Source organism: Barbus barbus (genome assembly GCF_936440315.1).
Source record: "Barbus barbus genome assembly, chromosome: 20".
Taxonomy (NCBI): Eukaryota; Metazoa; Chordata; class Actinopteri; order Cypriniformes; family Cyprinidae; genus Barbus; species Barbus barbus.
The window spans coordinates 4204054-4225106 of record NC_136748.1 but is presented as its reverse complement, the minus strand read 5'-3'; the positions used below and the strand labels follow the sequence as shown (position 1 = coordinate 4225106).

The 21053-nt window shown below is 36.6% G+C and overlaps 1 protein-coding gene across 1 annotated transcript in view; it reads left to right on the top strand.

Moving 5' to 3' along the window:
* Positions 1 to 17830, top strand: part of LOC306886400 (collagen alpha-1(XII) chain-like) — an 87695-nt gene extending 69865 nt beyond the window's left edge. The window contains exons 50-64 of the mRNA XM_079443473.1: positions 4340 to 4498; positions 4780 to 4857; positions 5995 to 6081; positions 6514 to 6567; positions 6763 to 6858; positions 7618 to 7671; positions 8199 to 8252; positions 8479 to 8532; positions 9112 to 9183; positions 9366 to 9401; positions 9604 to 9670; positions 9764 to 9946; positions 10250 to 10327; positions 14447 to 14617; positions 17056 to 17830. Of these exons, the coding sequence (XP_079299599.1) occupies positions 4340 to 4498; positions 4780 to 4857; positions 5995 to 6081; positions 6514 to 6567; positions 6763 to 6858; positions 7618 to 7671; positions 8199 to 8252; positions 8479 to 8532; positions 9112 to 9183; positions 9366 to 9401; positions 9604 to 9670; positions 9764 to 9946; positions 10250 to 10327; positions 14447 to 14617; positions 17056 to 17201 (1389 nt within the window). The 3' untranslated portion in view covers positions 17202 to 17830. The remainder of the gene's footprint in view (positions 1 to 4339; positions 4499 to 4779; positions 4858 to 5994; positions 6082 to 6513; positions 6568 to 6762; positions 6859 to 7617; positions 7672 to 8198; positions 8253 to 8478; positions 8533 to 9111; positions 9184 to 9365; positions 9402 to 9603; positions 9671 to 9763; positions 9947 to 10249; positions 10328 to 14446; positions 14618 to 17055) is intronic.
* The last annotated feature ends 3223 nt before the right edge of the window (positions 17831 to 21053 follow it).

The window sequence follows — 21053 nt, the reverse complement described above, 5'->3', positions numbered from 1 at the left end:
CTTACCTCACCATTTGCACGACTTGAATGATACTTCAAATCATGTGGTTTATTTCTTTGTAAGTAAATGGACTTATTGTGCAGTCATTAAAATGAACAAAAACTCCCACAGACTTAGAGGAACATGAGACCAGAATGTCATAGAGACTTGGGCGAGGACTATTGATTTGGGTCAGTAAGCAACACTTTAGCAACTACATTAGCTACAGCCTTGCATCAATGTGGAGAGTTTTGCATGGGAAATTTCTAAAACTAAAGTAAAAACTAAATCTGTCAGGATCACAAGAAAATTAATTGTATTTGATTCCTAATCATATGAACATACATGGCCTTTTGATGCCAATTCATATGAACACACGTGGCCTGAAGGATTTGTAGTTGATCATTTTTTTAATAGATAATAACCTACAAGCAACTTACAAGCCATTATTATCTGAATTAAGACATGAGTGTCGACAAAAGTGTGTACACTGTGCCAGTTTAATGCTTAACAAGAGTGCTTAGAGAGCCTAGGGAAAAGAAAACAGATATTAAATGGATTCTGTGGTCAGCTGCGCAGTACCACACAGAACTGGCCCTTTCTTCATGTCATTTCCTTTTTAAATATGTCATTTTTAAAATCCCAGAGATTATGAATTTAGTAGCTAAAATCAATCCATGAATAAAAGCTTTCCGAGTTAGATTTAAAGGTCATGTCATGTGAATGGTTTGGAAGTACTGTTCACATGAAGCTTGCGTGAGACTCATTGTTGCTTTTTAGTGTTAAGGTGGGGTCAGATTTACCAGTGATCTAAGATGTTTTAAGATTTAGTTTGCATTTAAGTTGGTCATGCAAATTTGCAACATTGACCAGTATTAAAGCTGCATTCTCTAACTTTTTTGTTTTTGGTTAAAATGATCCAAAATCAATTTATGGGCAAGTACATAACCTGCCAGTGTTCAAAACTATCTCCTTACCTTAGCCTGATTCACAACGGTAAGCTTGTAGAAATCTTTGTTTTTCACGGGAAAAACAATCATTCAGCCGTTCGTCTTTGCATCATTACATCATGTCTGTAAACATAAAGAAGGTGTGCCGGCTAGTAAGAATGCTGCAGGTGGCGGATCATTAATAGCCTTTTTTCAAAGAAGCTGAAATAATTAAACTTATCATTTTGATGGCGGAATTTAATCCAGAAAGGTCTATACGACAATCATCAGTGACAACTGGAGATTCACCCCTAGTCACCAGTAGTCCACAGGTAACGCTAATACACGTTGTCACGCAATGCTGATTTTGTTAAAATTAACATTTTGAGAACAAAGTATAACAATAATAATCATTTGCATGGTTTGATGTGATATGAGCGATATATAAGTGATTGCTAGATTTAATCACCAATGGTAGCGCAATGTATTGCAATTCTTTTTTTCTCAGTCAGAACAAAATTGGCAGACATGTTACTTGTTCAGATGACATTTTCCGGTGAAAATTCTCATTTGGGTCCAAGTTCCAAGATGTAGAATCTTTGATTCCAAATTACATTGAATATCCACACCGGTACGGTGACTGACAGGCACACATACTCCTCAAAACAATAGATTAATCTGTGCTGAGGAGCCATGCTGTTGCTCAACCCATGTAAAGTTGATAATTCAGCAAATAACTGCAATTGCAGGTTTCAAACAGAGATGGCGACAAAGAGGCTAAACTTATGGACTACAGCTTTAAAGGGGTCATCGGACGCCCATTTTGCATAAGCTGATATGATTCGTTAGGGTCTTAATTAAAAGTCTGCAACATACTTTGGTTAAAATTTCTCAATGGTAGCGTAAAAAACACCTTTTCTACCCTGTCAAAATTCAGCAAAAACCATATGATTACTTACTTTTTATATTTGAACCAATTTTATTGCCCCATTGCTATGTATTTTATGTATTTTAAATACTACTGTTAATTGATTAAAAAATAACTAATCACATTTCTTTTTCTGAAATTAATCGCACCCTACATTAACATTTTTAAAAATACTTTTATACTGCAATAATTTCACATTAAATCTTCAAATTAATGTAGAAACAACATAAAGTAAGTATATATTTAAAATTTGTTTAATGGCATCTTTTTTTTTATGACCGAAGGCCAAGATCATTGATACCAAAACTACTGATGTCTCTATGAAATAGTTATTTTCTTTTCTAATATTTAAACATTGACTATAGCCATTCAACATTACAGTATGATTGAGAGCTATCAGTTTTAACATTTATTAGACTTTAAAAAATAACAACAACTAATTTAAGTGAACTTAAAAAAATATTCATATAAATCCATAATAATAAATGTCATATTTAGCTACCTGTGCCCTTCAGCAAGTAGGAAATAAAGTTATCAAACACTAAATTCTACATTAAATATAGACAGATCCTTAAAGCTACAAAAGTTATTGATTTCCCCCTTTTTTTTTTCTTTTGTTCTTTGATTAACACATCACAGCAGCAGGGTTATTAGGTTATTTGGCTGCTATTACTTTAAGAACTGCCGCTGCTGAACATGACACGGATCTGACACGCATGCTCGTAGTTTCATTCGTGCCATATTTGTGTGTGCAATTGAATAGCACACGCTATGAGCACAGTATAATGGCTGACAGGACAGGAAAATTAGTTTTTACCGATATATGGCCTGACAACAGTTCAGACGAGACGTTCCACGTAAGATTGGGGTGGCCAATGCTAGCTCCGCCCCTGCATTAAATATTTTTAACACCGTGAAACTGGGAAAATTAATTGCCTGCGTTAACACGCTAATTTTGACGGCACTAATTTTAAGTCATTTTAAAATCTATTGTTCACATTGTTATTGACACAAAAATTATCTGATTACTCGATTAATCGTCAGAATAGTTGCCTCATTACTCGATTACCAAAATAATCATTAGTGACAGCCCTACATAAAATGCATAGCAAACACAAATACTGGCTAGATTTGAAAAATACTTAAATTATATATTTTATAAATACCGGCTACTTTTAATCTTAAATGTATTATATTTATAAACAATATATTCATTGTCTGTCATCTTGGATTTTGTTCCCCACAGACAAACATCACACTGTAAAGAATAGTCATGTGTTTCATGACACTTTTCATTTTGCAGCATTTTACATTCATTTCAGTTAGCTGCCTATGTAGACAGCAGATATCCAGGCAGCTCGCGAGAGTTTGCAAGAGACAGAAAGTAACATTTGAAAATTGTAGATTAAAACCACTTCCTGTCTAAAATGTGAATTTACTCATTGAATGTATACAGTTGAGGGAATGGTGGGGGAAGATGGCCAGTCAAACATGCAACTATGAAATGGAGGCTGATAGATATAATGAAAGACTAGAGCAGAGCAAAACGAAACCACATGGTGGGCATTTTCACAGACCCACAGTAGCCAGAATGGGAGGATTCGAGAAAGTGGGAATGCACAGTACATCATACAGCCAAAGTCAAAAGCATTGTTCTATGGTCCTGTCTGTTATGACGCTTTCCCCTTTAGCAAAAATGATCTCTCTATACTCTCTGAATTGATAACCATTGCATTCTCAGCTTCCCACAAGCATTTGGACACACTGTTAGGATAAGCTTCTAAAGCTTTCCATCTAAAGCCAGAACTTCAGACACCTTCTCCTTGTGGGAGCCAAATGCCGGTTGCCAAAGATGTTGACGGTATTGTGGCAAGAAATATGACCTTGCCTTTGGAGTGCTGATCTACAAAGTATGAATATCAGATGTATGAGCTGGTCAGATTTTTGACTGAAAATTGTAGTCTAGTCAACTGCTCAAGTCGGGGGAATGAGCGCATTAGACGGTCAGCCGCAGAATGACATAATAGCAACATGTGGTGACGCTACATAAAGAAAACGTTGTATTCCCTTTAAAAAAAAAAGATGGAAAAAGCATTTCGGTGGTCGCATCCACATGTAGTCTCATGGTGGAAATTACAGATGGTAAACCAGTTAATACTATCTGCTGACATGAAGATTCGTATTTGTGTTCAGTGACTGGCATCTCTTTACATAATGAACTAATTAAACTCATTATAGTTGGCCAGCAATTGTTATTGGAAGAATTGAGAGCATAACTCTAAACATAGTTTACAGGCCATAGGGTTACTGTTCTCAGGGATCATGGGAAAGGTTTCAGAAAGGATGGCTTTTGCGTATTTTTGTCAATCGGGTAGTTTCATGAATCCCTTTCATGAAGATTTATGAAGCAAGCTAAGATGTCCAGAGTACTGAGTAATAATTTAACCGATGCTTGGCTTGCACCGCTGAAGTATTCGCTCTAATGCCTTTTTATTTTTTGCAGCTTCACATTTCTATTTCACCGAAAAATGTCAAACTCAACATTGACTGCCAAGAGGTGGCTGAGAAAGAGATCAAAGAGGCCAACAACGTATCCACAGATGGCTATGAAGTCCTTGGAAAAATGGCAAAGTCTGGCGGTTCAAGGAAGCAGTCAGCCACAGTAAGTACAGACTGCTCATTCCCTTCAATACACGAAAAGATCTGAAGATGCACTAAATGATTAATCCAAGGAATCTACCCTGCGGTTTCCTTTGTCCCCTCATACTCAATCAAATGCATGTCTTCCCACCCATTCATGCCTGAACGGATTCGATTCTGTCTGTATTGCTCTTCAAAACACCTTTGGGTGCATGTGGGCAGGTTTTTTTTTATTTTCGAGTCCTGCGCTCAATGCAAGCAATCTGTAACATCCGTTTGTGTTCCCATTTTTCTCTCCCTCAGTTCCAGCTCCAGATGTTTGATATTGTCTGCAGTTTGGGCTGGACAAGTCGAGACAAATGCTGTGATATTCCAGCAATGGTAAGCAGGGATTGTGTATGGATTGTCATCTTACGGGGTGGAATTTTGTCTACTGTTTGGTCAGTGTGCTGAAGGCTTTCAGTGAAAGCACACTTAGACCATGCTGAGAAAAAGTCATTGAGTTTTGCAGACTTCAAAAGATGCTTGTAATCAGAGAAGGGATACTCTCCAGCCCCTAAATACAGCTGTCAAGCTTTTAAGCAATTACCAGTTGTGTTTCGATGTGACTTTCTTTTTCATGGCAATTGCCCTTTTTACTTAATGTGTCTTTAGGGAGTCCTTTTTTAGCAATATGTCACTGTCTTGTTCTAAAGCACAGTTCACAGGTTCATCTTCCTTAAATAACATAACACATTAACACGTTTCAGATTATGTTAGTGACAAGTAAATTAAAGCATAACATCACATCAGACTATGTATTGAATATGATATTATGTTTACATTGATGGAAAAACAAATTAATTGGGAAAAAAAATACTTTCATAGTATTTATCCAAAAGTCAAAAAGTCAATTTTATCAACAATTGACCATAAATAAATTTGACCTTAATAGTAATGATAATATTTTAAATATTATGGCAAATATATGCTGAACTGGATAATATGGAAAAAATAGCTGGACTTAACATAAAAAAAATGACAAATACATACATTTCTCGTAAATTTCACACTAACCTTCATGGTTTTCCAAACCTGTAAGACTTTCGGTCGTCCATGAAACACGTGGACTTTGTTTACCTTTAGCATTTGTCTTCACAGGAATTAAAGGGCTTAGCCAAACCTGTTAATTAGAAGGGAGTGTGCACATACTTTTGGCCTTAGAGAGTAGCTAAAGGGCAGGTAGATGTACAACAAAAGATGAAACATGAAACCCTACATGAAAACCAATCAAATGTGAGCCTTGTTTTCCCTTGTTCTTTTTCACTTCCAAAAACTGTACATTTAACAGTGTTTTACTATAAAATTGAATAAAATAGTGTATTAGAGCTACAGTATTACAGTAAAGCAACTCACCTTTAACCAGGTTTAACCATCACAATTACATCATCATCAGAGCTGTCTTTGTTCTTTTCCTTTTATAAATCTGTTTAGTCTTTAAAATTTCAGAAGGTTTGATTTATATCTCCATTTCTGTAGAGAGATGAAGCCAAATGTCCCGCTCTTCCTCACTCCTGCACATGTGCTCAGGACAGCATTGGTCCTCCAGGCCCAGCGGGCCCTCCGGTAAGATCATTAGAGTCCCGTGATATTTCCTCTGTCTCTGAAGTCATCATGAAGTCAAATCTCACTTCTCATGACGAGGACGAAAAGGTCCAGAGTTCAGGGACGGTGGGATATTTTCCCCAAAGCCCAAGTGCTGTAATTTCAGTCCTGCTCTTTACATTAAGCACAGGGATATGGTTATGGGAGCTCTTCTCTCCACACCATTATGCATGGATTGAACATGTGGGATTAGCGATGGTTAACAGAACAGCGTGAGCTAATGACTTACTCATGGACTTTAGGGAGAATGCGCTTAAAGGTCAGAAAGCAGAAGTGAAGACTGTCGGGGACGTGTGGACTTGGAAACACCAATCTCTTTAGAGCCATTTGACAGTTTGTCTTATAAAATAATGAATCCTCTGAAATTATTTTCTTTGTTCTTTGTGTTTCCAGGGCAGCCCTGGTACAAAAGGCCAACGAGGTGAGAGGGGAGAGTCTGGCCCCACGGTAAGCTCATCTTCCTCCTTCATCTCTTACTTATAAATGATCTGCTGATGAATGCCAAATGGTCAGATAGAGAAGTAGATGTTGAACAGGCTCCTTCATCGATACCATTGAGAAACCTTTTCTCTCAGCGCTTCTTCCTGGAGTGCTGAAACTGTGTGATTTAACAGGACTTAGACCTGTTCATTGTAATTGCAGGGTTCAATGGGCCCACGTGGGGAGCAGGGTCTGCCAGGACAAATGGGACCACCAGGCCCACAGGGCCCTAATGGACTGTCTCTTCCCGGTGAACCAGTAAGTAAAACACAAAACTCTGTCCATTGCCATTTGTCAAATTTGTATTGCCCCTTACAGAATAATTAGTCATTATTAAGCCCTTTCTTAAGCCCGAAATAGGGTTCGAAATTTGAAAAACTTACCGTTTTAAACTTAACGGCTAAACTTACCGTTTTAAAACTTAATTGAAAATTAGAAATTAAATTAGAACTGAAATAAAATGTTTAAGTACGAAAATAACAATATTTTGAAAATCAGGAAATGCTTAACTTTTAAAACTGTTTTTATTCCATCTTAGGTGGTCTTAATAAATATTATATGCTTTTTGCAATTTAAAAATGGACAGTTTTCTACAAATATGCCAGTATTTTATGAACTGATTTGAATGTCAGATTAATACATTTAAAGGGGACGGGGGAGGGATTTAATGTTTTTAATACTAGCTATGTTACACATACTTTCTATATTTGTGTTATGTTATATTTCTCTCATTTTTGCTTTTAAACAAGTTATGGGACACCAGTTTCTACTCTATTCATGGAAAGTGTCTTCTATTTCACTTTCTTGCGACATTAAACTCCTGGACCTGTCTGGCTACAGTACTGTAAAGTGCAGGTGTAATTTATGACTAAAAGCTTCAGACCCATTTATTTAACAGAGCCAGCGCTCACTCGCCCCCTCACCCCTCATGCACATACAGCTGAGATGTAAATTCCATTCAATGTCATGTAACAGAGGAATGAGTGTGAAAGCTTGTCTCATTTCTTCCGCTTTCAGGGGCGGCCTGGACCTAAGGGAGACCCCGGTGACCCTGGTTTGCCTGGACAGCGGGTAAGTGCTTTTTTTGTTTGAGCTGTTTTTAAGTGCTTTTAAATTGTGTCGTAATGGATTCTGGAAGGTTTCTGCAGTGTGGGATTTAGAAGATTTAATGTGTTTATCAGATAAATGGCTTTATGATTACATTCATGCTTAAAAAACGATCGGCAAACACAACTCACATCCTCTTAAAGCACACAGCTTTACAGCAGAATGATTGCTAACACCTTCTTCATAAGTTCATTTTATTTTTGACTTCCAAAAGAAATACACACACAGAAACAAAAATGTCTGTACTTATTGCTGTACAGGATGAAGGCACTTTTACTTTGCAAGAAGTTTATTTGTACACGTATTAATATGGTTTAGTATGACCTTGCTTCTCTTCCATGGAAAGGTTGAATTTAGTCATATCCTGACTATATTTGAAATTGCTCATGCTTAATCCACGAGCAGCTAAATGGTTGTTTGATACAAAAACAATTATTTTGAAACAACCACCGGTGTGACCAATGACATGAAGTATTTTTCCTTCTTCCAAGGGCTCGATTGGCGCTCCAGGTCCACTCGGCCCTGTTGGACCTTCTGGAGCAAGGGTAAGATATGTTTCTTAAGTGCACCTTGAACTGGTTTAAAAGAGCATGTTTTCAGTTTTAGCTTTGTTATCTGACTTGTCTCTTCTGTCTTGTTGGACCAATTCAGTGGGTTGTGTTGGGCCCATCTCATGGGCGTCTTTAAACTTTCTCCATATTGAATTAATCTTTGCTAATGCTATTAGTTGTGCATCTTGTACAGTTCATGATGGCATATGCTTTTGTTCAGGGTCCACCAGGAAATGAAGGTCCGTCTGGACCAAGAGGTCCATCGGGACCAATGGTATGTAATGTGGAAGCTTTTGAATATCTGATGAGTGTGAGACTGTCATGTCAGTTAAAGTATCGGCAGTACAGCACATGCATCACATTTCCTGTTCCTCCTTAATACTGTCCATGTTTCTTTTACAAATACAGTGATACACACACACACACACACACACACACACACACTTAGTAATATAATGCAAAGACATTTACATTTTTTAAAATGGCTTGAATATCCGACTAGTTTTTAGGTAACACTTTATTTTAAGGAGACACAGTTGCACACGTTACTAGTACTTACTGTAGTAATAACAGTAAATTATGCATATATACAAACAACCAAACTGAAACATTAACTGTATAGTAAGTGAATGCGCTTAATTCATATTATTCAGTACTCAGTTGGAATTTTCATTTTTACGCAAATATGAATAAAAACTATAATATTATTTCAGTGATAGTAAAATCACACTGCTGTTTATGTCAAGGCTACCTTGATTCTGGTTCTCTGTGTCTTTGTCATTTAGTGATTTGTCAGTTACTGAATGGTAATTATATTTTATATGAGTAATGCTTAATGAGATGAATATTTTAGGGACCACCAGGATCACCTGGAATGCCAGGAATTACAGGAAAACCAGGAAAACTTGGAGACACTGGCCTCCCGGTATGTATATTTGGCTCATTTTAAATATCATAGGACTTGTTCTAAAGACATTTATAGAAATTAATACAATAGCAAATAATGTTATGTGTTCCACTCAGCCTAACCAAACATATGGTCACTAGTTATAGGTGATAGTGATTTGAGTGATTTCTGGCTCATCTGTTCTCATCTGTCGATCACAGGGACCTGTTGGCCTGAAAGGAGAGAAGGGTGAAAGGGTATGTGCCACTTTAATACAATTTCCATGCAATTTGCATTGTTCACCCTGAACACCCTAGCAAACACTTACAATATCTTAGCAACTACCTTGCAACGCCCTAGTAACCATTATGAACACTCATACAACCCAGAGCATTGCTGCCGAAAAATCCTTTTGCATGAGCAAGAACAATCTAGATTATTCTGTTTTCTGTTTTCCAGGGAGATACTGCGTCACAGAATATGATGCGCTCTGTAGCAAGACAAGTCTGCGAACAACTAGTCAGCAGTAAGGCACTTCAAAATAATAACAAAATATTCCAGTCACCGCTGCATCAAGTAGTGTTCATGTTAAAACAGAAAATGTTTCATTTGCTTGTAGGACAAATGAGCAGAATGGATATGATGCTGAACCAGATCCCCAGTAACTACAGGAGTAATAGTCCCGGTCCTGCTGGACCTCCAGGCCCACCTGGAAGCCAGGGAACCCATGGAGAGCCAGGTCAGCCCGGACCCAACGGGTTCCCAGGAAATCCAGGTTTGCCTGGGTCTCCAGGAGAAAGAGGTATGCACTTACCTCACATGGGAAGAAGTCTTGTTAAAGATTGCAAAATAAGGCATCTTTATGTGTCATAGAGATTTGAGGGTGGACTCAACCACCTTGAATGTATTTGTGTATTTATAGGTTTATTTTAAAAAAGGGGGATTTCACAACTAATATTTTCCTCAAAAACTTAAACAAATGTTTGATGCACATGATTGTAATAGATTCCATTTTCCCCAAAATCATCCTCATGTATATACTTAGTGTTTGGCATTACTGCCATATGGTTTGCATTTTTTAATGCATTTACCCTTAACATCCTAGGATTGCCCGGAGAGAAGGGTGAAAGAGGAAGTCCAGGCATTGGCACTCGAGGACAGAGAGGATTATCTGGACCTCCTGGTATGTCTTCGTGCAACCTAACGCCACCTCAGCTTAACCGGGCCATTTCACTGCTAATTATAGCCAGAGTTTGTATACACACTTGCCTTTTCAAGGCTTTCAGTCACAGTCTATCCAAAACCTCCTGATTAATGGAACTGTTTCTAATTATCGTTAACATTTATTTAACAATTGTGATTTCTATGTTGTTATTCCATATCACAATGTTTCTCATTCTGGGACTATTTAGGCATGATAGATGAACATTAGCGCAAAATGATGAATCATTAAGACATGAATGGCCTGTTACACAACTGCTGTCATTAGTTTTTCCGAACAATCAGGAACAGCTTTTTCCCCTGGATTGTTTGGATAGGTTGGCTCAAGCGTGTGCTAACTCCTCATCAAACCGTGTTGTGACAGTTGGGATTAAGGGAACCTTAAGAGTTAGTCAGCTGAAGTAGTTGTCTTAATAGGCCTGTAGCAATATTCAGACAAATCATTTTTCATATATAAAAATATTTAGGGTGTTTTCCTCTCTTGTGCTGTTTATGTATGCTTTTAGCCTTTCCTAAGAATTCCAAAGGATTGAGATACAGGGGCTGGATTCACGAAAATCTGAAGTTTTCGTGGGCACTTTGTGGTTCAATTCTCACTATTAACTAACTATTAATAGTAAGGTGCTTATTAATAATAAGGTTGTTAAGTTTAGGTATGGGGTAGGGTTAAGGGATCTAAAATATTGTCATGCAGAATAAGGCATTAATATGTGCTTCATAAGTACTAATAAACAGCCAGTATGCTAGTAATATGCATTGCTCATAAGCAACTAGTTGGGAATTGGTCCCTAAACTAAAGTGTTACTGAAGTTTCATAAGATTGTAAGAAAGTGCAATCCTCAAAAACAATCCAAATATTTTCTTGAGAACATCTCAATTTTTATTCTGAAAAGAAAATGACCATTTTAAGCAATATATGATTGTATGGCAGTTCTTGCCAGAGACTCCCTGATCGATTCAATGATAAACACCTCAAAGGCTGTCTTTTTGCACTTGCTTAACTTAGATTACCGTAATAATCATAATAAGTGTGCACAATGTTTTCATCTTGACTGGTTTGATGGGATTTTAGCACTTGCGTTTAATTTTTTTAAGGTGCCTGGGTATAATAAATAGCTATTTTTAATTCATTTGCAGTTTTTGTGTACACACTATTAGTGGGCTGAAAATTGTATTAATTAAAGATGCAGTCCGTAACTGTTTTTGGTCAATCGAAATCAATATTTGAGCAAGTACATAACCAGCCAGTGTTCAAAACTATCACCTTACTTTAGCCCGATTCACAATGGTTAGCTTATAATAATGTTTTCTCATTTGAGTGGTACGGGTAGGTTTCACGGGAAATTCGAGCATGGCACTGCGTCATTACATCACGCTTGTAAACATAAAGAAGTTGTCCTGACTAGTAGGCTATCACATGTGAGGATCCTGCAGGTGGCGGATGGTTTATAGCCTTTCTCGCAGCAGCTAGAATAATTAAATTTATCATTTTGATGGCGGATTGTAATCCAGAAAGGATTATGTGTTTTTAGGAATCACATGCGAATGATATTAAATTATATTCCAGTTTTAAATGTGCTTCTGATTACAGATAGCCTGGGATTACACAAGATTTGTATTTCAAATGAAATTCGAATTGCATGATAATTAGATTAGACTGTACTGAAATTTAAATACACGCTAATACACACTGTACTCATATTCACGTAATGCTGATGTTGTTAACATTATTAGTTTGAGAATAAAGTATAACAATAATAATGATTTGCATGCTAACCGATCTTTAACCGAAGCGTGATTTATTGTAATGCTTTTTTCCTCAGTTGGTCAGAACAAACGTGGCAGACTTGTTAATTACTTGTTCTGATGGCAATACCGGGGAAAATTCTTATTTGGGTCATATATTCCAAGATTTAGGCTAGAATCTGTAAGTACAGTAAATATCCACACATACTCTTCAAAACATTAGATTCATTGTTTATATTATCAATCCCTGGCGTCACTTCAGAGTACTCATGCAAAACCTTTGTAATAGTAAGATGTATTATGTGTTGCTAGCGTTACGTTGTAACAGCAGTTACTATAAAAAACATAGGAGGCTATCCTTACTTCAAGAAGTTATGTCGATTTTTAAGAAAATTCTTTTCAAAAATTTGAATTCTTCAGTTTTGTCTTAATCTTAAGAAAAATATAAATACAAATAAATATATTCTTAAGAAATATATTTTGGAATACAAAATAATCCAAACGTTTCCCCCCTTAAGTAAAGAAAATATGAAGAAAATAGAAGTTAAGAAGAATTTTATTCTAAAGTACGTTCATGAAAGAATTCCATTCCATTATCAGTGGAACATCTGCATTCTTCAGTTGACGTGGATGGAAAACCGCATTACACGCGAATATAAGCAGCAGATCCACTGTCAGGGCAATCAGCACGCTTACATTAATCAACAGTCAAAATGATCTTACTGTTCAGTTCAAATCTGAAATGATCTCAAATGATCTCATGATCTCGAGACATCTGTGTGTAGTTGATTAAATAACACTTGCTGTCTAAACATTGGCCATTTATGCTTGCTCAGAATTACCAAAAAAAGAGTCTTTACCAGGACAGATAAATGAAATCAGAAGCAGGTACATCTTATGGTTACCATTCCTAGGTTCCACTGTGTTATCGTGCCATGTCTTTTCTTCTTCAATTTAAGTCGAGTCACATTTATTTATATAGCGCTTTATACAAAGCAGCTTCACTATAACAATGTTGCAGATGTTAACAATGCAACAGTTAATTTTAATTTTATAGTCGTATTGTTCATTATTGTTCTCTCATTGTTCAGTTTAATTTAGTTCAGTGTCAATGTTGTGACGTTCATGATTTATGATACAAATTTAGTTCAAGTTTGTTTAGATCAATTCAGATCTAACTTTGTTCTCATCCGACAGAGCACTCAAATTGATAATATTTCTGGGTAACACTTTAGTACAGGAACAAATTCTCACCACTAACTAGTTGCTTATTAGCATGCCTATTATTAGTGCTTATAAAGCACATATTTTGCATGACCATTTTCTACATCCTGAATCCTACTCAATACCTAAACTTAACAACTACCTTACTAACTTATAAGCAGCAAATTAGGAGTTTATTGAGGCAAAAGTTGTAGTTAATTGATTGTTAATAGAGAGAATTGGACCTTAAAATAAAATGTTACCTATTTCTGAATATTCATAATAGTCTTTGAGATCCCTTGCCTTTGTTAAGGGCCAGTGTAGAAGTTGTCACAGAAGTTATAACAATAACAATCTGCACCCATTCCTCCTGATATATGAAAACCTGGAAACAATTCTGTTTTCAGTAAGCAAGGCACTTCCATTATCATAAGAAGCAAAGCTGGCCAAAGTGGTAGTTTCCATGCTGAGACCTGATCACAAGGCCCAAATAATCCAGTTATTATTGGAGAGAATTTGTGCAGACATGTTTCGTGTTCTGAGCGCAGTCTCTCCTGATTCACTCATCCCAGCACAACACAAAGGGTCTGAATGAAGTATTGGCTCCATGGTAACTGCAACAACACTCAGTTCAACAAACACAATTCTGCGCTTTCTCCAGGGGATGCATTTAATTACTATCCTGTCTGCTAATGTAAAACCACACATTTCCAGGAGCTAGAAAACTATAAAGATGTGGAAACATCTCCCTGGTGCAAACAATGCCAAGACCTCTCTGAATGAAATACACAGCGATCGTATACGTACAGTAGGAGGAAGCTTGTGGTGACTCACTGTTTGTAGTTGTGTTTTCTGCAGAGGCTTTATTGACAACACATGTGCTGACTTCAGACTGCACGAGAGCGAGAGTCGAGGGACAGCATTCCAGTTTGGTTAATACCGTCTAGACAGAAAAGGGTTGGGGGGGGGGGGCAGATTTACCCCTTCTCCCTTTGTAATTTAAATATTTTGACTGCTTAATTAAGTGCTCGAAATCAATTGCCCATCCGCATCCAGTGAAAACCTAGAGGCGAAGTAAAGGGTGCTTTCTTACACCTCCTCTGCCTGTTTATCTTATTTTATTTTTTTCCAGGTCCACCAGGGCAGTCTCAGATAGGACCCTCTGGTCCCTCAGGCTCAGCGGGGCCCCGTGGCCCACCAGGGCGGCAGGGTGGACCCGGAGTCAGAGGACCACCTGGACCTCCAGGATATTGTGACTCCTCTCAGTGTGTAGGCATCCCTTACAATGGACAGGGTTACCCAGGTAAGCACAGTACGGTTGAGTGATTGTCTTGAGATCTGTCCCAAAACCTAGTGAGCTGTCTTGTTGAGGTTTGTTGAGCTTCTAAATGAAACGGAACACTCAGATAATTTGAAAACAATAAATAGCGTTGATTCTAATGGAATTTGATCTTAGCATGTTGTTAACACAACACAATGCACATACAAATATTGGGTAATACAGTGAACATTACCAAACTTCTTTTTAAAATAGTTTTTCACTTTGCAGAAATCTGGGGTAAGTTAGGAGAAGGTGAACAATTTGTAATTATTTTTTAAATTGCAACATAGGTGCATCAGCCAATTTGTTATTTAGGGAAATAAATATAAACATTTGCTTGATATATTCTATGACTTCTATACAGGCACATTAATATATACATATTTAACAGCCCGTTTTTTAATTGAAGATATGTCTTAATAGTAGGGATGCACGATGCTAAATTTCTCAACCGATATCGCATATTATTCAGAATGACATTTGCCGATACCAATAGTTTGGATTTCTTAAAAGAAAAAAAAGTCTCCCAACTAATGATGTCAACTATACAGGGAACCCTCTCATTTGGTACATTACTATAATATTATATTCAGTTGCTATTTATTTTCAGATTTAAAAATCACACTCTTTATTGGCCGATACTGATTATTGACCAATACATCCGTGTATCCCAACATAATAGCAACAATAATTCAAATAGTTTTTTTAATTTTTATTTAACCTAATTAGCCTATGATTAGTTATACACCAATTTTTTTTTTTTTCACCAAAACACCAAAACCAAAATTTAAGTTTATGTAATCTTTAATTAATTAACCGTATGTATAATCAACACTAAAATAAAAAACCGAGTGCACATAAGGCAGTTTGAATATCAACTTTTTCAACTGTTTCTACTTACAATATGTTGTATGTTGAAATATTAAACATAAATGGTGGCCATAATAAAAACTTGTCTTCATGAAAGGTTTATAGGAACAAGCATTAAATAATTAAGATGACAAGTAAACATATAATGTAATACAAGAGGGTTTGACATTTATTGTATGAATTTCGTAATAAGATGTCAGAAGTAACAGCATAAAGCTTTGTTCTCATTGATAGAATTCAATGGAAATTTATTGGCTAACTACACAAACCTAAAAACTTTAATGTGTCCTCAAATCCCTCATTACAAATAGACAAAACAACCATTGATATTCAACGTAATACAATATCACAGATTACAAAGACCCAAAATTAGATCAGTTAACCTAAAAAAATGTTTTGACTGACCTCATGTATTGAGGTGAGATCTTGACAAAACAAGGTCTTTTACTTAAGGCAGCATAATGCTGTCTAGCTTGGCAGCTCAGCGGTGTTGGGAACAGAGCTCTAGAGTAAGCAGCTAATCATATGATTCCTGTCTCTTTGCTTAACAATATAGCTAATCGATGAAGAATTGCATGTTTATAGTTTTGTTTTACACTTTTGACGGTAGTCGTTTTGCCACTGAGATGAACTAACACAATCTTTAACCCATTTCAGGTTTTGCATAGTTTGCTATCTAGGTTGCCTGATCCCTTGCACATCCCATGTCAGAGAGATTAGCACTCGCTCTGAGCTAATAAGGATAACCACCATGGAAATGATTGCTGAATATTTGCTGGCCAACTCTTAAAAAAAAAACAAAAAACAAAACCCAATCAAACCAAAGAAAGGACTGGACTACCACTAACACCAGCTGAGCGCTACTATATCATACTGGAGCCAGTGATGGTTACGTACCCGTGGCCCGTTTGCATCTAGAGCAGCAAGAAAGAGCTTCGTTGTGCTTAGAACGCATGTGAAACTACTAACAATGAGCGTTTATGTTAACAGTGTTCAACAGTGGTAGCTCTTTATGAGATGACTGTAAATAAACTAATTGTGCCTTGTAAATGTTAATCGATGACGCAGTGGGCTAAAGTTAACAGGTTAACAGCAGTGATCAAGCTTGCGCCTGAAAACTTGCTTTTTGCTGACGTTTCATTTTAATTTGTGGTTTTCATCTTTGATGATACATGTAGGCAACGCTCAGGTTAAAAATGCAGTGTGTGCCATTAGTATATGCAGCCATGAAGTTTTAGGTATTTGCCGAGTGCTACGGTTTTCTTTCATTGTTTGATATTGTGATTTCTATAATTGTATGATACCTCACAGCAAGTTTTCACAAATGCATTCTTTTTATACACGTATGTAAGATTAGCGATAGTTTAAGGGGGGGCAAATCCAATGCAAGGTTGTTGACAACCGCTAAATGGGTTTAGATTTTGGTCAATATAGGAGTTTTTGTATTACTTTTTTGTTTAGTATTAACACTATGTATGAATGAAGAGTTGAAATGACATGTTGGAACCCAAAAGCACATGCTCAGCTGGCCAAATAATATTTCCAAGCAGGCCCCTACCAGCCAGAACCTGACACCTACGTAGTGCCCATACCAGCCCAGCCGTCGGAAGATATCGAGACACAGTCACCAGGTTTACGAAACCAGCGTGGAAAAAGATCGCTATCAAGAAAGGAAGCTAAACAAATAGAAACATAGAATGAAAGTGTATCTTCTGTACTGTCAAAAACTGCATTTAAGGCCAGATCAAGCCTTGTTCATATGCACATTTAGCACAGTCGAGTGGAGAGGCTCTCATTTCCTCGTAAGAAACCTGTGTGCTTGCCGACGGTTCCACAATGTGTCTTTGCTTGTAACATAACTGCATTTTGTATTTGTAACAAACTCCTGTTCAGTACTATGTCCTATAAACACTACGAACTGATTCCTTGCACATTTGAAAGTTTGCAGAGTGTAAACGTGCTTGCTGCAGTGCAACATGTTGTTGTTGTTCTTTCTCTCGCAAGGAAAATGGCAAACCGTTCACTTAATTCTTAGACCTGGCTTTTGTTTTGTTATCCTAAACCGAATATTTATCTGTTGTATTCAAACTCACACCAAAAGAAGAATTGCATGCCTGTGTTGTATATTTAGTATGGACGTTTACAATCAGAATATAGTTGTTTTTCCAATGATATCAGTTGAAATGCAGTTGGAATTTGTTGCAAGTCTATGGACATAGAATAGTTTTTTCATGTCTGAATTGCACATAGTGAATTCCACAGCCTTATGTTCTTATTTATTTCTGAATCAGAAGAGGCATTTTTCAATAAAACTACTGAAAATGTATAATGGCTCTTGTCATTTGTTCTCTCATTAGTAAACTGCATTTTAAATTGCATTCAGTTCCTAAATTCCGGAAGCAGAGTTGTGAATTGAAACTAAATTAAATTCTAAGAAATGCACACGAACAGCCAAAAGTCTAGCTTTTAATAATCCAGTTCAATTTTATGTATGAAAAATCCATAGTCATGGACATAATCATAGTCAAATGGGCCATCAAATTTTCTGATTCACAAAAATGATCAATATTTATGCCCAGGATCAGATTTTTTTTTTTTTTTTTTTTTTTTTTTAAGAAAAAATGATAATATAAACTGGTGTTTGCCTAAATACATTGATTTATACTGCCAAAGCTATTCTTTATGGGTTAAATCAGGTATAAATAGCTCTTCAAGGTAACAGCTGCAGGTTACCACTTACAGTGGCCTCTATAAAGTGGTGGGACTTTTATTTCCAAAGAAAACAAAAATGTGGAGGCGATCAGATGTTCTTGTAAATGCCAAAGACGATCATTAATTTAAGTTTTGTTCTGCTACATTGGAACTGCACAAGTAATCATTGTAAGAAATCGCCATTTGTGCTCTGAGATTTATTTGACACGTTAAAGGCAAACAGTCATTATTTGATATCTGATAGGAGGATATTTTGAGAAGGTTCTCCTCAAACATACTTCTGAACTGCTCGTCTGTTTCAGTGGATATCAAGACTTTTCAGTCAAAGGAGCATCGAGGAGATCTGAATAAATGAAAAGAGGGGGCAAGCTGCCAAATGCAGAATCTTTCATATTTTTTGTATTTTTCCTTGAAGTTTTAACTCTTTGATGCTGTTGTCCACCACAGGAGCAAATGTTTTCACACCATATTTTTTAACTATTTAGGGTGAAACACCACCATAGGTGTTTTTTTAACCATAATTCCATTTTACTGACCTCTTCATATATTTCTTTCCAGCTTCTAGAATATCAACTTTTCTTATATTCAAGCAATGGTTAAGAGCCATCAATCATTGAAAAGTCTTTTTATAACCAGCCTATAACCAAACAACAGGAGTTTATAGGAAAGCCCAGTAAAAAGCTGTCTATTAGCTGTCATATTCATACAGTTTTTATCCGGAACTCTAGCAACATCCTCAGTTTGTTGGCTTGTTCTAGCAGCTGTGAAGCCCCTCAAGGGCTCTCCTGTTTTCATGGTGTTTCCTCGAATACATGTGCTCTCAATTAGAGCTGATTGTTTTATGTGGGCTGTTTTCCTCCATCTTAAGCCTAAAAAAATCCTTTAAAAGCATTTGCCACAAATGGTCTATACCTCTTTGCACTTCCTCATCTCTTTCATCTGTTTCAAAGGAAAGTTGTTAACTTTGATCGTTTCACCTACTGCTTTTTTTTTCAATCTAACTTATAAAATAAAAGCAGACTACATTGCGAATTATACTTTTAAAATCCAGATAGGAAATGTTTAGTCATTCAGGAGATTATGTCATAGAAGATGATTATCAAATCAGTTTTTCAATTACTTCAGCATGGTTTATGCATCCACACTATAGTACTACACATCCCATAATTGTGTGTTTAAGTTGCAGGGTAATTGTGGGGTTCTGTGTTCAAATGCAGAACAGCATGCATGTGTAACACGTCTCTAGGCTAAATATATAGTTCTGTTGTTAAACTCTAGTCCTGTACATGCAATCTGCAAACAATCACATCATTTACTAAACGGCACAAGCTGGTTAACCTCTGCTGATTCTGCAGCCAATGAAAACCAATGGTTTTCCTCTGAAACCCTCCACCTCCCCCAGCACCACCTGTTTTTTGCAGCTGCAGCATGTGAAGATCTAGTCCACCAAATGAAATGATGGCTGAGATGAAGAACAGCTTGGTGAAACATTTACTATAACACAGTAAAATCTGTGTGTTTATATCACATCAATAAATACATACATATATCAATCAATCAAACAATCAGTAACATACTGCAGAACACGGATAATTTTGAACATCCACTTAATACAGTACATTGAAAAAATGTGCAGATTTATATAGCTAATCAGAATCTGTGAAATTGTTAAATTATTTAATTATTATGGTAACACTGCAGGTTTTTGTTGAAGCCAGGCCACTCACCCTCTCTGTGAAGTCCTCCATTTAAACATCATTTTGGACTGAATGACGCTGTTGACATGCAGGGTTGATGGCCATCACTCTGCACCACCGTCCTGATCTTCTGCTCACTCGCTGTCTGCCAGTACATTTCTTTCCATGGTTGAAACTGAAACACAGTAATGAAACACACACAAAGACAAAACCTGTTATCCACAGCACCAATAAAGATGAACAGACAGCACGAGGAAAATAGTGAATTCAAATTCTGTAGCACAGATGAAAAATCGTTTATAAATAGTTTAATTCAAAAGTTTACATACACCTTGCAGAATCTGCAAAATGTTAATTATTTTAACAAAATAAGAGGGATTTTCATACAAAATGCAGGTTATTTGTTTAGTACTGACCTGAATAAGATATTCCACATAAAATATTTTACATATAGTCCACAAGAGAAAATAATAATTGAATTTATAAAAATGACCCCGTTCAAAAGTTTACATACACTTGATTCTTAATACTGTGATGTTACCTGAATGATCCCCAGCTGTGTTTTTCTGTTTAGTGATAGTTGTTCATGAGCCCCTTGTTTGTCCTGAACAGTTAAATTGTCCGCTGTTCTTCAGAAAAATCCTTCAGCTCCCACAAATTCTATGGTTTTCCAACATTTTTAGTGTATTTGAACCCTTTCCAACAATGACTGTATAATTTTGAGATCCATCTTTTCATACTGAGGACAATTGAGGGACTCATATGCAACTATTACAGAAGGTTCAAACGCTCACTGATGCTCCAGAAGCATTAGTGGCCTAAATGGCCCTCATAAACGTACAGGTTTTCTGGATTTTTGGCGAAGAAGATTGATATAGTGTTAGTTCAAGAATCCCATTTGAAAGAGGATGATATACACAGGTGTAATAATAAGTTTTATGAAGTGGTATCTCACTCATCTTCAGATACTAAAACCAAGGGTGTCCTAATATTGGTCCGAAGAACTTTAAATATTACTATTTTAGATAAAGTTTGTGATACAGATGGTAGAATAACCCATATAAAAACAATAGTGGAGAATAGCAATATTGTATTTCTCTCAGTTTATGCCCCTTGTACTCCTGACCCTACTTTTTTCT